Below are 13,705 nucleotides of genomic sequence, written 5' to 3'. Positions count from 1 at the left end.
ATGCAATGCTTTTCCCCATTTTATACTTTTCCCATTTTTACACACTAACTTCGTAACACCTTTGCTTACCTGCTTCCATTAATGGTTTACACCTGTATTCACTGGGGTCTTGCTGTTCCTGTGCACCCTTTAGGGTTGAGTTAGGACTGTCAACTATAGGATTAGACTTTAATTAGTTCCTTACAATCATATAAACAATGGCCAGGAGTAGGCCATTGAGTCCCTCAATACTGTTCTGCCATTCAATAAGATGATGGCTAATCGGTTTGTAACCTAAAATCCTCATTTCCGTCTCTATCCGATACTCTTGCATAGTCTTGCCGAAGAAGAGTTATCCACCAATATTTAAAAATGTTAAAAATCAAAACTGAAGATGAGCCCTATCAGTCTGAAAACATTAACTGTCTTTCCAAAGATGTGCCAGATCAGCGGAGATAATATAATTTCCAGAATCCACAATATTTTGTTTTGAGTCTGGGAGTTGCCTTCATTATATTCCAATCTAACAGGACCTTCCCCATTTCAAGGGCATTTCGGAAACCTTTTCTTAGAAAAAAAGCTCAACTATATCACTAGCTGCTGCTTTTAACATTTCAGGATAAAGTCTATCAGGATTCAAGGACTTGTCAGCTCACAGCTCCAGCAGTTTACTCAGTGCCACTTCTCTAGTGATTGTAAATTTCCCGAGTTCCTCCCTTCCTTCTGTTTCCTGATTTATAGCTGCTTGTGAGATGTTACTTGTATTCTCTGTAGTGAAGATGACTGAAAAGTACCTGTTTATTTCATCAGCCATCTCTTTTCTTCTATGGTTAATTTGGGTGGCACAGTGGCTCAGTGGTTAGCACTACTGCTTCACAGTACCAGGCACCCAGGATTGATTCCAGCCTCGGGTGACTGTTGGTGTGTGGAGTTTGCACTTTCTCCCCGCGTCTGCGTGGGTTTCCTCCCAGTATCCAAAAATGTGCAGGTTAGGTGAATTGGCAAAGCTAAATTGCCCATAGTGTTCAGGGATGTGTAGGTGAGGTGCATTAGTCAGGGGTAAATATAGGATAATAGGGTTAGGGAATTGGTTTGGATGAGTTACTCTTCGAAGGATCGGTGTGGACTTGTTAGGCCGAAGGGCCTGTTTGCACACTGTAGGGATTCTATGTGTATATTATAATTGTTAAGACTTACTTTCCACAGATCAAATGTTTGCTTTGCTAATATTTAAAAATATTTATAAAATCTCTTTGCTTTTACATCTCTGGCTAGCTTTTCTTCTACTCTAATTTTACCCATTAATTTTGTGAACTTTTTTTATTTTTTTGTATGTTTTATCCAATCTACCAATCTGAAACTTGTATTTGCACAATTGCATAATTTTATTCTTTACTTTGTTACCATCTTTGACCCCTTTCCAGTCAACCACAAATGGTCAATCCATCTCTTGGAATTTTTTTTAATCTTCAGAATGCTTCTATTCTGTGTATTCTGAAATGTTCCCTGAAATGTCTTCCACTACATATCTGTTAATCAAATCCTTTAACCCAATTCATTTTAACCACTTCTCTATTCATACTGTATAAATTATCCTTATTTAAGTTTTTAAGTGTCTCAGATTCTTTCCTCATCCCCCTCCTTCCTTGAGTATTTACCAGAAAATAGTCAAACTTGTATATCACGTTGACTCTGATTACTACTTACTATTTCAAAACTGATTATTGAGATAAAACAGTCTAGAATTCCCCAATGCCCACTACATTGAGTGGAAGGTTTTACACCAGTACACTATAATCCTCGATTATCCGAACGGGACGGGTGGGGAGTATTCTGTTCGGATAACTAATCTCCTCATAAACAAAGGAAGTAATTATGTAAAAAAGCATGTTTTCAGAGTTTTTTTATTTCATTCAATCAATAAAATGTGTACAAAGACTGGATATTGCTTAAAAATGCATGATATTTTCCAAATAAAATCACTTTGTGTGAATAAAATTCATTGCGGTGGAGATCAGTAATTAATTTTCAAAGAAAATATCTAGTCACTGTTGCTTGAGCTGCTTGTGTTTCTTTGCTCTACGGTTCCAGTTGAAGCTTCATGTACACTTCAAATGAGGCATCTATTAAACGTATATTGTTGGCGTCAATTTTATCAATCTTGGATGAATATATCTTTTAGACGCAACAATATGCCTCACAGGTATAAGAGTCACAATAATTCTATCTAACATGAAGTCATTTTTAATTTTAAATACTTAAAATTAGTTACAACTTAGTAAATATGATATTTTTGGCAATTTTGCTTGGTCATAGTTTCCAGCAATGAAAACACTGGAAATACCAAAGCCAGCTTTTTCATCACCTAATACAAACTCCTCACTCATCCTGATTTCATTTCATTTGCCAGCTTTCAAATTGAAACAGATCATTCAAAATTCTCATTGCAATTCTGACAACACTCTCTCCATTTCAGACCAGGTGAAATCCTATCCATTCAATTGCAATCTTATTTGATAACTGCAATGCTCTTCCAACCGTCCTTCAAACCACACCCCTTGCCCCACCTCATAAACATTTAGACCATTTAAAATCCCATATGCTGTTGCAGTCCACCCATCGCCCTCACTGATGCACCCAGATTTCCCAATTGCAATTATCGCACCAGTGTCATTAACACCTCTTTGATGTAACGTTTTCACGGGACCTTGAGATCTTGTTTGGATAATCTGAAATTTGGATAATATTCTGATAACTGAGTCTGACCGTATATATTCTCATCTGTCAAAAGTATTTTGCATCTCTCACTCAAAATAATTGAAATAGCTTCAGAAGTCAAAATTTGAGAATTGGAACCAATGTGCTCATCACCACGGTACCATTGGTTAGATACTAAGCTCCACAGGTATGGTAAGTCCAAAGCTGGTGGATTTTCTTGAGTAAAGCTAGATGACTCCAACTGTTTTGGGCTTGATTTTCTAATTGCAATGACCTCTCTTGTATACCAGTTGAACAGTTTATTGACACTGACTAAACATGTGCATAATAAAAAAATACTTGGCTGAAATACTGCAGAATTGTGAAATTTTCCACCAATCGATCATTAGAAAATGCTGTGTCACAATGATTCCATAGATTTTCTTTTGTGGGGAAATACAATACTACCACATTTCTCAAGTACTGTTTTATTTCCGGCCTTTTGAATTTGGAAAGATGGATTATGATTGATTGGAAAAGTTTGGTTGTGGTTTGGATTAACTTGGGTAATTTCACCAGCAATATTTCAATTGTACTCAAACAGAAATACTGTCAAATCCTAATTAGGTCCCATTATTGAGAGGCACACGGTTTTACCCTCCCTTCTACTTGATTAGCTTGTCAAAATTGTCATGTTAATTAATAGTTCTTCAACTAATTTCTATGTTGTTGAAGCTTTTCATCTTGCATTCCTAGGAACTAGGGCACAAGAAACCAAACTTAGAAAGGGAATAATAATTTCTACAGTTTACAAAAAGCCTGCAAATACTTCTGGACAAATAAGGGTGCAGGTTGCTATTTGACAGATCAACCTGTTCCACTAAAATGTGGACCTGCCCTGGAAATATTATTTTTGGCAGCCCACATAACACCATTCATAAAGTAACTAAGTGGTTGATTATTACATTGGTATTTAGGCAAGTGAACTATGGTGGCATGACATTTGTGAAATCACAATGTAATTAATTATATGACTCTGACATCAGTAAGACAGAAGATACCAGTCCAGAATGAGCATATGAAGAGACAGCTTTTGGTGCTGTATGTGATAACCTCCTCTGTACACATGTAAATAAAGGAGCATTACAGTCGATAGCGTTGAAGAGCCTTACGTAGAGACAAAGAGAAGCCTCAGAGACAGTATGTACAGACACATGGGCATGGTATTATCACGTACAAATTTCAATATTTGCTTTAAACATAAGATAAAGTGTAATCCGGCTAATCATACTCTCTCATTTTTTGGATTGCTATGCAGAAAGCTGACCTGGACTGAGTGGACGACATGGCCTCCATCTGTGTTATGGAGACTACTTGACAATGAAGACAATGGGACTGTGTCATCCAGCTTTTTGGACAGATGACTGTGATTGACTCTATGATACAGTTAACTACATGATAAATTCTTTAATAATTTCTGCATTGTTATTTCAACAGAATAAATGGAGAGGTGCCTTACAATCGATCTAAGTCTGATGTTGAATCAGCTGTGCTTAGACCAAAATCTGAAATGCAGTCGTCAATCATTCGACCAAAATCAGGAGAAGTTGAAACTGACAAAGCTCCTGAAATAGGTGAAGCATACAATAATGTTTAAGATAAATTTGATTGGTGAAATCATTTGGTCATCAAGGTTAAACAATTTGGTTTGGTATTTCTATTCTTGAATGATACTTTTCCAGATACGTGCATACAAAAAGATGAATTGGGAGCATGTGCAAGCAATTAGGCACATAGAATCTGCTCAAGCCATTCAATAAGATTATGGCTGATCTGATTGTAACCACAAATCTGTATTCCGACCTATCCTGATGAATGTCACTGTCTTGTTTAACAAAAATCTTTCTGCCTATTCCTGAAAAAGTAGTGGAAACCAAATCCTTGATTGTTTTTAAATAAGGGAATTCCGAAAACTGACTCATGACTGTCTCAGTGAAAATTTCACCTAACCTCTCTTTAAATATTGCTATACCTGATTTTTAATTAGTGACCCCTAATTCTATATTCTCCTGTATGAGGAAAAGTCTTCCCTGTTAAGACTCTCAGGATCATCAATGTCTCAAATCAATCCACCTCCTCTAAAGTGTAATGGATTCAAATTTAGCCTGTCAAACCTTCCCTCTTATTCTAGGTGTTAGTAGGTCTTCTGTGATTTTCCTCTAAAATGTATTTACTTTGTTTCTTGAGTAGGGTAGCCAATATTCTGTGTCATATTCCAGATAAGATCTCACCATTCCCTTGTGTAAATGAAGCACAACCTTCCTATTTTGGTAATCAATTCAGTTCACCATAACAAAAACATTCTATTAACTTTCCTAACTACATGCTGTACCAGCACACTAATCTTCTGTGACTCGTGCATAAGAACACCCAAGTCCATCTACAATTTGTCACCACTTAGATACAATACCCTTTTTATTATAATTGCATGCTTTCCCATAATTTTCTCCATTTACCACATCTTTTCCGTGCTCACTTGACCTGTCAATATCTTTTCCTCCTGATCCTTGTGTCATCGGCATATTTAGTAACCATACTTTTGGTCCCTTCACCCAGGTCATTTATCAGGTCATTTATGTACATTGTAAATAGTGGAAGTCCTAGTACTAATTGCTGTGGTAGAGAACTTCTTAAATCTTGCCAACGTTGAAAAGATCTGTCTATGTCCAGTGTCCATTTTGTGTTAGTGAGCTTCTATCCATGCTAATATGCTATCGTCTACACTGGATTTTTTTATTTTCTACAGTAGCCTCTGATGTGGCACCTCAGCAAACGCTATTTGCAAATCCTAAGCACAGAAACCACAACTGGTTTCCTTTATCCACAGCATGTGTTGCCTCAGAACTTCGATGGATTGGTCAAGCATGATTTCCCTTTCACAAAACCATGTTGGCTCTGCCTGATTGCCTTGAACTTAACTAAATGCCCTGCAGTAACCACTTGAATAATTAGTTTGACTATTTTCACTAAGTCAGATGTTAAGCTAACAGGTCTATAGTTTTCAGCTTTCTGCCTCCATTTTCAATACAGGAAGTACATTTGCTATCGTCCAATCTAATGGTCCTGTCTCGAAGCATGCATGTTTTTAAAATCAAATCAATGTTCCAACTATTTCACCAGCCACTACTTTTAAGAATCCATGTTGAAGTCCATCAGGACAGAGGGAATTGCAGGCTAACAACTCCAACAATCTACTACCACTTTTCTGGAGATTGTGATGATCCTGAGTCCCTCAGTGTTTCCATTTCTTGATTTACCACTGCTTCTAGGTTGTTACTTTTATCTTCTATAAAGAAGAGTGGTGCAAAATACTTGTTCAATTCATCTTTCATGTCTTTGTTTTTTCATTTTTTTATTATCTGTGTTCTTTTGTGGCCAGTGTTCCTGCTTAACTATTTAAAAGCTTTCTCGAATGTTGCTTTCCAACTTCTTGAACTGCTGCAGTCCATGTGCTCTGAGTAAAAAAACAGCTTTGTATATAAATGGGAATTATTTCAACTTTTGCTAAGTCATTTTCTGCATATTATTTTGTATTTAGCATAAATGGCCTCTTCTACTAGTGGCTTTCTCATTCCCAGAAAGGCACAACCATCTTTTCTTCTGTCCAATATATTGAATGATGATGTGACTTCGAGCTGGTAAAAGACACCTCGCTCTCTGTACACTGGCCTCTAGAATGGATTATTTAAAATATCCCACAAGACTATTCAAACAAAAATAGGCACTTCCTTCTATCCATCTCTACCAGCTTTTATTTCCTCAGCCAAAATCACAAAACATTCTGCTGGAATTTATTTTAATACTGTTTGTTGGTTCTTATTGCATAACATGACCAACTAATAGAAAGAAAATTTGCAATTTTAAAATGTATGAGAAAAAAAAACCCTGTTAGTTTGCAAAAACAAAAAAAAAACAACTGGACACACCTAAAATATATTTTCTTAAGACATGAATGAGGTAGCGTTAGTATTTTTTTGTAAGAAAAACCCAAAGCGCCTATGGTATTTTGCAGAAAATTACTTAGCTAAATTTGAAATAATTCCCATTTATATACAAAGCTGTTTTTTACTGAGAGCACATGGACGGCAGCAGTTCAAGAAGTTGGAGAACAACATTTAAGAAAGCATTTAAATAGTTAAGCAGGAATACTGGCCACAAACTACAGGGGTTTTTTCTCATACAATTTAAAATTTCAAAATTTCTTTCTATTCGTTGGTCATGTTATGCAACGTACGCAGTAAGGTCTAACAAACGGCATTAAAATAAATGGCAGCAAAATGTTTTGTGATCTTGGCTAAGAAAATAAAAGCTGGTAGAGATGGATAAAAGGAAGTACTTATTTTTGTTTGAATAGTCTTGTTTGAAAAGTTGAAGTCCTGAATTGGAGAAAGGCCAATTTTGACGGTATTAGGCAAGAACTTTCGAAAGCTAATTGGAGGCCGATGTTCGCCGGTAAAGGGACGCTGGAAAATGGGAAGCCTTCAGAAATGAGATAACGAGAATCCAGAGAAAGTATATTCCTGTCAGGGTGAAAGGGAAGGCTGGTAGGTATAGGGAATGCTGGATGACTGAAGAAATTGAGGGTTTGGTTAAGAATAAAAAGGAAGCATAGAAGAGTATAAAGAAAGTAGGAGTATACTTCAGAGGGAAATCAGGAGGGCAAAACAGGGACATGAGATAGCTTTGCCCAAATAGAATTAAGGAGAATTTAAAGGGTTTTTACAAATATATTAAGGACAAAAGGGTAACTAGGGAGAGAATAGGGCCCCTCAAAGATCAGCAAGGTGGCCTTTGTGTGGAGCCACAGAAAATGGGGGAGATACTAAATGAATATTTTGCATCAGTATTTACTGTGGAAAAGGATATGGAAAATATAGACTCTAGGGAAATAGATGGTGACATCTTGCAAAATGTCCAGATTACAGAGGAGGAAGTGCTGGATGTCTTGAAATGCATAAAGGTAGATAAATCCCCAGGACCTGATCAGATGTACCCGAGAACTCTGTAGGAAGCTCAAGAATTGATTGCTGGGCCTCTTGCTGAGATATTTGTATCATCGATAGTCACAGGTGAGGTGTCAGAAGACTGGAGGTTGACAAACGTGGTGCCACAGTTTAAGAAGGGCGGTAAAGACAAGCCAGGGAACTATAGACCAGTGAGCCTGACCTCGGTGGTGGGCAAGTTGTTGGAGGGAATCCCGAGGGACAGGATGTACATGTATTTGGAAAGGCAAGGACTGATTCGGGATAGTCAACATGGCTTTGTGCGTGGGAAATCATGTCTCACAAACTTGATTGAGTTTTTTTGAAGAAGTAACAAAGATGATTGATGAGGGCAGAGCGGTAGATGTGATCTATATGGACTTCAGTAAGGCGTTCGACAAGGTTCCCCATGGGAGACTGATTAGCAAGATGAGATCTCATGGAATGCAGGGAGAACTAGCCATTTGGATACAGAACTGGCTCAAAGGCAGAAGACAGAGAGTGGTGGTGGAGGGTTGTGTTTCAAACTGGAGGCCTGTGACCAGTGGAGTGCCACAAGGATCGGTGCTGGTCCCTCTACTTTGTTTCATTTACATAAATGATTTGGATGCGAGCATAAGAGGTACAGTTAGTAAGTTTGCAGATGACACCAAAATTGGAGGTGTAGTGGACAGCGAAGAGGGTTACCTCAGATTACAACAGGATCTGGACCAGATGGGCCAATGGGATGAGAAGTGGCAGATGGAGTTTAATTCAGGTAAATGCGAGGTGCTGCATTTAGGGAAAGCAAATCTTAGCAGGACTTATACATTTAATGGTAAGGTCCTAGGGAGTGTTGCTGAACAAAGAGACCTTGGAGTGCAGGTTCATTGCTCCTTGAAAGTGGAGTCACAGGTAGATAGGATAGTGAAGGAGGCGTTTGGTATGCTTTCCTTATTGGTCAGAGTATTGAGTACAGGAGTTGGGAGGTCATGTTGCGGCTGTACAGGACATTGGTTAGGCCACTGTTGGAATGTTGCGTGCAATTCTGGTCTCCTTCCTATCGGAAAGATGTTGTGAAACTTGAAAGGGTTCAGAAAAGATTTACAAGGATGTTGCCAGGGTCAGAGGATCTGAGTTACAGGGAGAGGCTGAACAGGCTGGGGCTGTTTTCCCTGGAGTGTCAGATACTGAGTGGTGACCTTATAGAGGTTTACAAAATTATGAGGGGCATGGATAGGATAAATAGGCAAAGTCTTTTCCCTGGGGTTGGGAAGTCCAGAACTAAAGGGCATAGGTTTAGGGTGAGAGGGGAAAGATATAAAAGAGACCTAAGGGGCAACCTTTTCATGCAGAGCGTAGTACGTGTATGGAATGAGCTGCCAGAGGATGTGGTGGAGGCTGGTACAATTGCAACATTTAAGAGGCATTTGGATGGGTATATGAATAGGAAGGGTTTGGAGGGATATGGGCCGGGTGCTTGCAGGTAGGACTAGATTGGGTTGGGATATCTGGTCGGCATGGACAGGTTGGACCGAAGGGTCTGTTTCCATGCTGTACATCTCTATGACTCTGTGAATAGTCTTATGTGCTATTTTAAATAATCCATTCTACTAGCCAGTGTAGAGATAGAGCGAGGTTTCTTTTACCAGCTCAAATTCACATTATCATTTATCAATATATTGGACAGAAAAAAAGATGGGTTGTGCCTTTTTGGGAATGAGAAAACCACTAGCAGAAGAGGCCATTTATGCTAAATACAAAAATATATATTAAACCAACATATAAACAAAAATAATATGCATAATGACATCTAGTGCACAAGGGAGAAATCTGACCCCCATGGAAAGTGTTTGGCAAATGGAGTATGTATTGCTTGAGACCTCTTCACTTGACCCTGTCAATATATCAATAACCCTGCCTTCTTTTGAACATGTTCTTCTTGCTCACTGAAGTACATTTTATATCATTTTTTGATCTCCATTTCCCAAATGTTAGTATTTTATTGCAAAATATTTAATCAACATTTCATTGCATAACATTTCAAGTTAACTTAATTGTTGCATGTATTGTTTGAGAATTTGCTGTAGTTTATATTTATTCTAATTGGAAATTGTGAAGATCAGTCATTTGTTTCATTGCTTTTGCAGATCTCATGAGCTTTGACTCTGTAGAACCTTCTGGTGAGAAACTTAGTCATCCTACAGCTAGCAGACCAAGGATGCCAGGGAGGAGGCCACCCAGTGTTTTTGTTGCCAGTCACCCTGTGAGTTTTTGTCCTCTTCTGTTAATAAACTTTTGCAAAGGGAAATACTTTCGAATTCTGTTTTACTTAAGTAGAGCTTGTAAAACTCCACAGTAGCTGAGTGGGTGAAAATATTTTCAGGGGCGGTACAAAACAAAAAAAATGAAGGTCCAAATTCACTTCCTTGTCTGTACACAATTAACTAGGTTGGCAATGGGATCATGACATTGGTCTCAGTGACATTGGGAAAGGAGGAGGTCAATGTATTACTTTCGGTTGATTGAACTGGAAGTGCTAGATTAAGTTATGCTGATGATGAACTGTGATGGCTTAGTCAGACAGATTACGTACTAATAGTCTACTTTATGTGCAAATAATGATCAGTTCCCAGAAGCAACAAGGACCTGAATGTATGTTTGGAACTATGGCAGGTCAAAGTGTCAAAAAAAAAAAACCCAAGGTAAGTACTGGATGAGAGATTGTGAAAACCTAACTGGTGCTGGTGGCAATGCTTTTGGGACAAATTGTGTTCCAGAAATCAGAGTGAGGATGGCGATAGAGATAAGGCAGGAAGAAAGTGGTAATTGAGGACAAAGGCCTGTTTGAAAGAAGATAACTTTCCAGGATCGATTTCAAAATCTAGCAAGAGAATGGCTAATGAGATGGTACTGAAAATAAATGACACCTAGTATCAGATTATCAGAAAGTGAAGGGATTATATGGTTAGTAATAAGCTGTAGGATGACTGAGATGCTCCAAAGGGTTTGTTTTTGTTTTGGATGTCCGTTCTTAGCTAATCTCAGAAGCTAACTAGAGTCAGGCTTGGAAAATGCATTTAGGATCTAGGAGTGAATTTTTACAACTCAAAGGGAACATTGCTAATCCATCTTTTTCAACACCTCATTCTTTCAGATAGAAATTACTTTTTTAAACACTGGAAATTCAACCAAATTCTAAAGCCTTGAACTGAACATCAAACTTTGAAATCACGTTCCTTTTAAAAAAAAAACTTGTCGTATAGAAGAATTCTGCTTGTGTCACCTGGTTTAAAAATTCAGCTGTTAAGAGCTGTGGGAGTATTATGGTTACATTATGAGACTTCTTATGATAGAGATATGGGAAAGCAGTTTTGACTCTCCCAAAGAAACCAATTCGCCTGGATTGGATGGAAGACCAAATGTCAGTGATGTGAATATTGGTTTTCAGTACTTCCTTGTCGGTTTTAACGGAGATGAGAAAGGCAGGCAGCCAATCTATTATCCCCAACTCCATGAATCCACAAGTTACCCATTAGGTGGCAACTCATCAAATACTTCTTGGAAAGTTAAGTGTCCTGCATCTTGAGTTCCACGTTTTGAGAAAGCTTTTTGTCTTGCACAGATTTTTCAAGACTGTGAAGTCAAGGGTAAAAAAAACAACATTTTATACTACATGAGAAGAATTGGTTAGCAAGCAGACTCTGGTAGTGATCTTGTCGTGAAGAATGCACACATTAATGATGATTGACAGTTAACTGCCAGTCTTTGTTAAATTTTAAATTGGGCAGGTTGATTGTTATTGGTCAATACTTGTCACCATTTCTGATGAGTTGAAATGGGTGCAGTGTATGAATGTGTTCTGCAAAGAACTGGACCTTGAGTATTAATCTATGTAGTTTCCAGTACACAGTACAGACTGTGAATCCAGCTGACAAATCCTAAATTGGTTGTCATTAAAAATCTTCTCATGTTAAAGAATATCCAGCAAATGGTGTCTCTCTAAACTGATCAAAGAACATGAAAGAAAGCAAGTATAGGATACTGAAATGGATGATAAACCATGATCATATTAAATGGTGGAGCAGACTGAAAGGGCCAAATGATCTGTTCCAGTTCCTATATATGCCATGTTTCGATGTATGTCCAATTGTAGATTTATATCTAATGTTGGGCACTCTCTTTTCCAAGCACAAATTGGATGGGTCAGGTCAGTACCTTGCTTGCTATCATGCTGTTTGGCACAGTCCGGAAGCCTTGCGATGTGTGACCTAAATACCAAGCATCACACCATCATTGAAATTATACCACATTATATTGATATAGGTCAAAGGTCTTTTTGGCTTGACAGCAGCATCCTGTTAGTGGTGAGTACCACTCGTGTTTTAACTGCAGTGTCGCAGCACAAAGCTGCTGGCTTTGCCTCCTGCTCAAGCATTTGAGATACCTTACGCTTCCTGAGATGCATGGACACTTTTCAATATCAAGAATGAATATTTTGGGATTTCATGAATTTGCACAATTTCCTCTTAAAGCTTTAGATTGACTTTATGCAAGAATCTACTAAACTCAAGATTGTGCCAGTTTCCAATTTGAAACATTCAGATAATGTTGAGTGAGACAAGCTCCCATGATCAAATGGACATTTCTGCAACATGGGATCGCACATATTGGTAATACAACTATTCATTCGTGTCACGCCCTAGGCTGCTCTTAGTCTGAGGTGTACAGATTTCTTTTTTGACTTGATCCATTTATGCCATTCTAGGGTGGCACCTTGGCTCAGTGGTTAGCACTTCTGCCTCAAAGCGCCAGGGACCCCACTTTGTACAGAGATTGAAAATGTACAGACCCCTTGGTGACTTTATGGGGTTTGTACATTTTCCCTGTGGACTGTGGGATGAAACAGAGCACCGGAGGAAACCCACACTGACAAAAGATGTGCATGTTTGGTAGATTGGCTATGGTAAATTGTTCATGGTGTTCAGGGATGTGCAGGCTAGATGGATTAGGAGGCATTTCAGGGATGGGGGTGGGGGGAATGCTTTTTGGAGGGTCAGTGTGGACTCAATGTACTGAATGGCCTGCTTCTACACTGTAGGGACTCTATGAATCTATATTGCTTCAGTAGGTAACTGATCATAAACAGTGATCAACTAAAACATGCCCACATTGGAAATTACTAAAACAGAAGCTGTTTGGCATGCAGTTAACAATGCCATTAAACTTATTACGTCTGATGTACTGTCTAAAAATGAGAAAACTATCCTTGTGCATGGTTTCAATTTTGGTATCCCTTCAATTCACATGAAACAGGAACAGATAATTGATCAAAGTTTGTGGGAAGATTTGTAGCTCGGGTGCTCGTTGTTGTGGTTCTGTTCGCCGAGCTGGGAATTTGTGTTGCAGACGTTTCGTCCCCTGTCTAGGTGACATCCTCAGTGCTTGGGAGCCTCCTGTGAAGCGCTTCTGTGATCTTTCTTCCGGCATTTGTAGTGGTTTGAATCTGCCGCTTCCGGTTGTCAGTTCTAGCTGTCCGTTGCAGTGGTTGGTATATTGGGTACAGGTCGATGTGCTTGTTGATTGAATCTGTGGATGAGTGCCATGCCTCTAGGAATTCCCTGGCTGTTCTCTGTTTGGCTTGTCCTATAATAGTAGTGTTGTCCCAGTCGAATTCATGTTGCTTGTCATCTGCGTGTGTGGCTACTAAGGATAGCTGGTCGAACGAAGGACCCAATACCCAGCATGAGCAAAACCAACGTAGTATACAAAATCCCATGCAAGGACTGCACAAAACACTTCATAGGACAAACAGGAAGACAGCTAACGATCCACATCCATGAACACCAACTAGCCACGAAACGACACGACCGGCTATCCTTAGTAGCCACACGCAGATGACAAGCAACATGAATTCGACTGGGACAACACTACTATTCTAGGACAAGCCAAACAGAGGACAGCCAGGGAATTCCTAGAGGCATGGCACTTATCCACAGATTCAATCA

General features: G+C 38.8%; 1 protein-coding gene across 7 annotated transcripts in view; it reads left to right on the top strand.

The window, feature by feature from the left end:
* cd2ap (CD2-associated protein) overlaps nucleotides 1-13,705 on the top strand; it is a 242,843-nt gene that overhangs the window by 206,281 nt on the left and 22,857 nt on the right. For all 7 annotated transcript variants that reach the window (XM_087980127.1, XM_087980120.1, XM_043683183.2 and 4 more), the window contains 2 exons: nucleotides 4,174-4,310; nucleotides 9,848-9,963. In XM_087980127.1, the coding sequence (XP_087836253.1) occupies nucleotides 4,174-4,310; nucleotides 9,848-9,963 (253 nt within the window). The remainder of the gene's footprint in view (nucleotides 1-4,173; nucleotides 4,311-9,847; nucleotides 9,964-13,705) is intronic.

The sequence above is a fragment of the Chiloscyllium plagiosum genome, unplaced genomic scaffold (genome assembly GCF_037043375.1).
Source record: "Chiloscyllium plagiosum isolate Xiang-an unplaced genomic scaffold, Cpla_swu_hap1 HiC_scaffold_3, whole genome shotgun sequence".
Lineage (NCBI taxonomy): Eukaryota > Metazoa > Chordata > Chondrichthyes > Orectolobiformes > Hemiscylliidae > Chiloscyllium > Chiloscyllium plagiosum.
The sequence above is the reverse complement of the archived record's forward strand: the minus strand, read 5'-3'. Positions and strand labels throughout refer to the sequence as shown.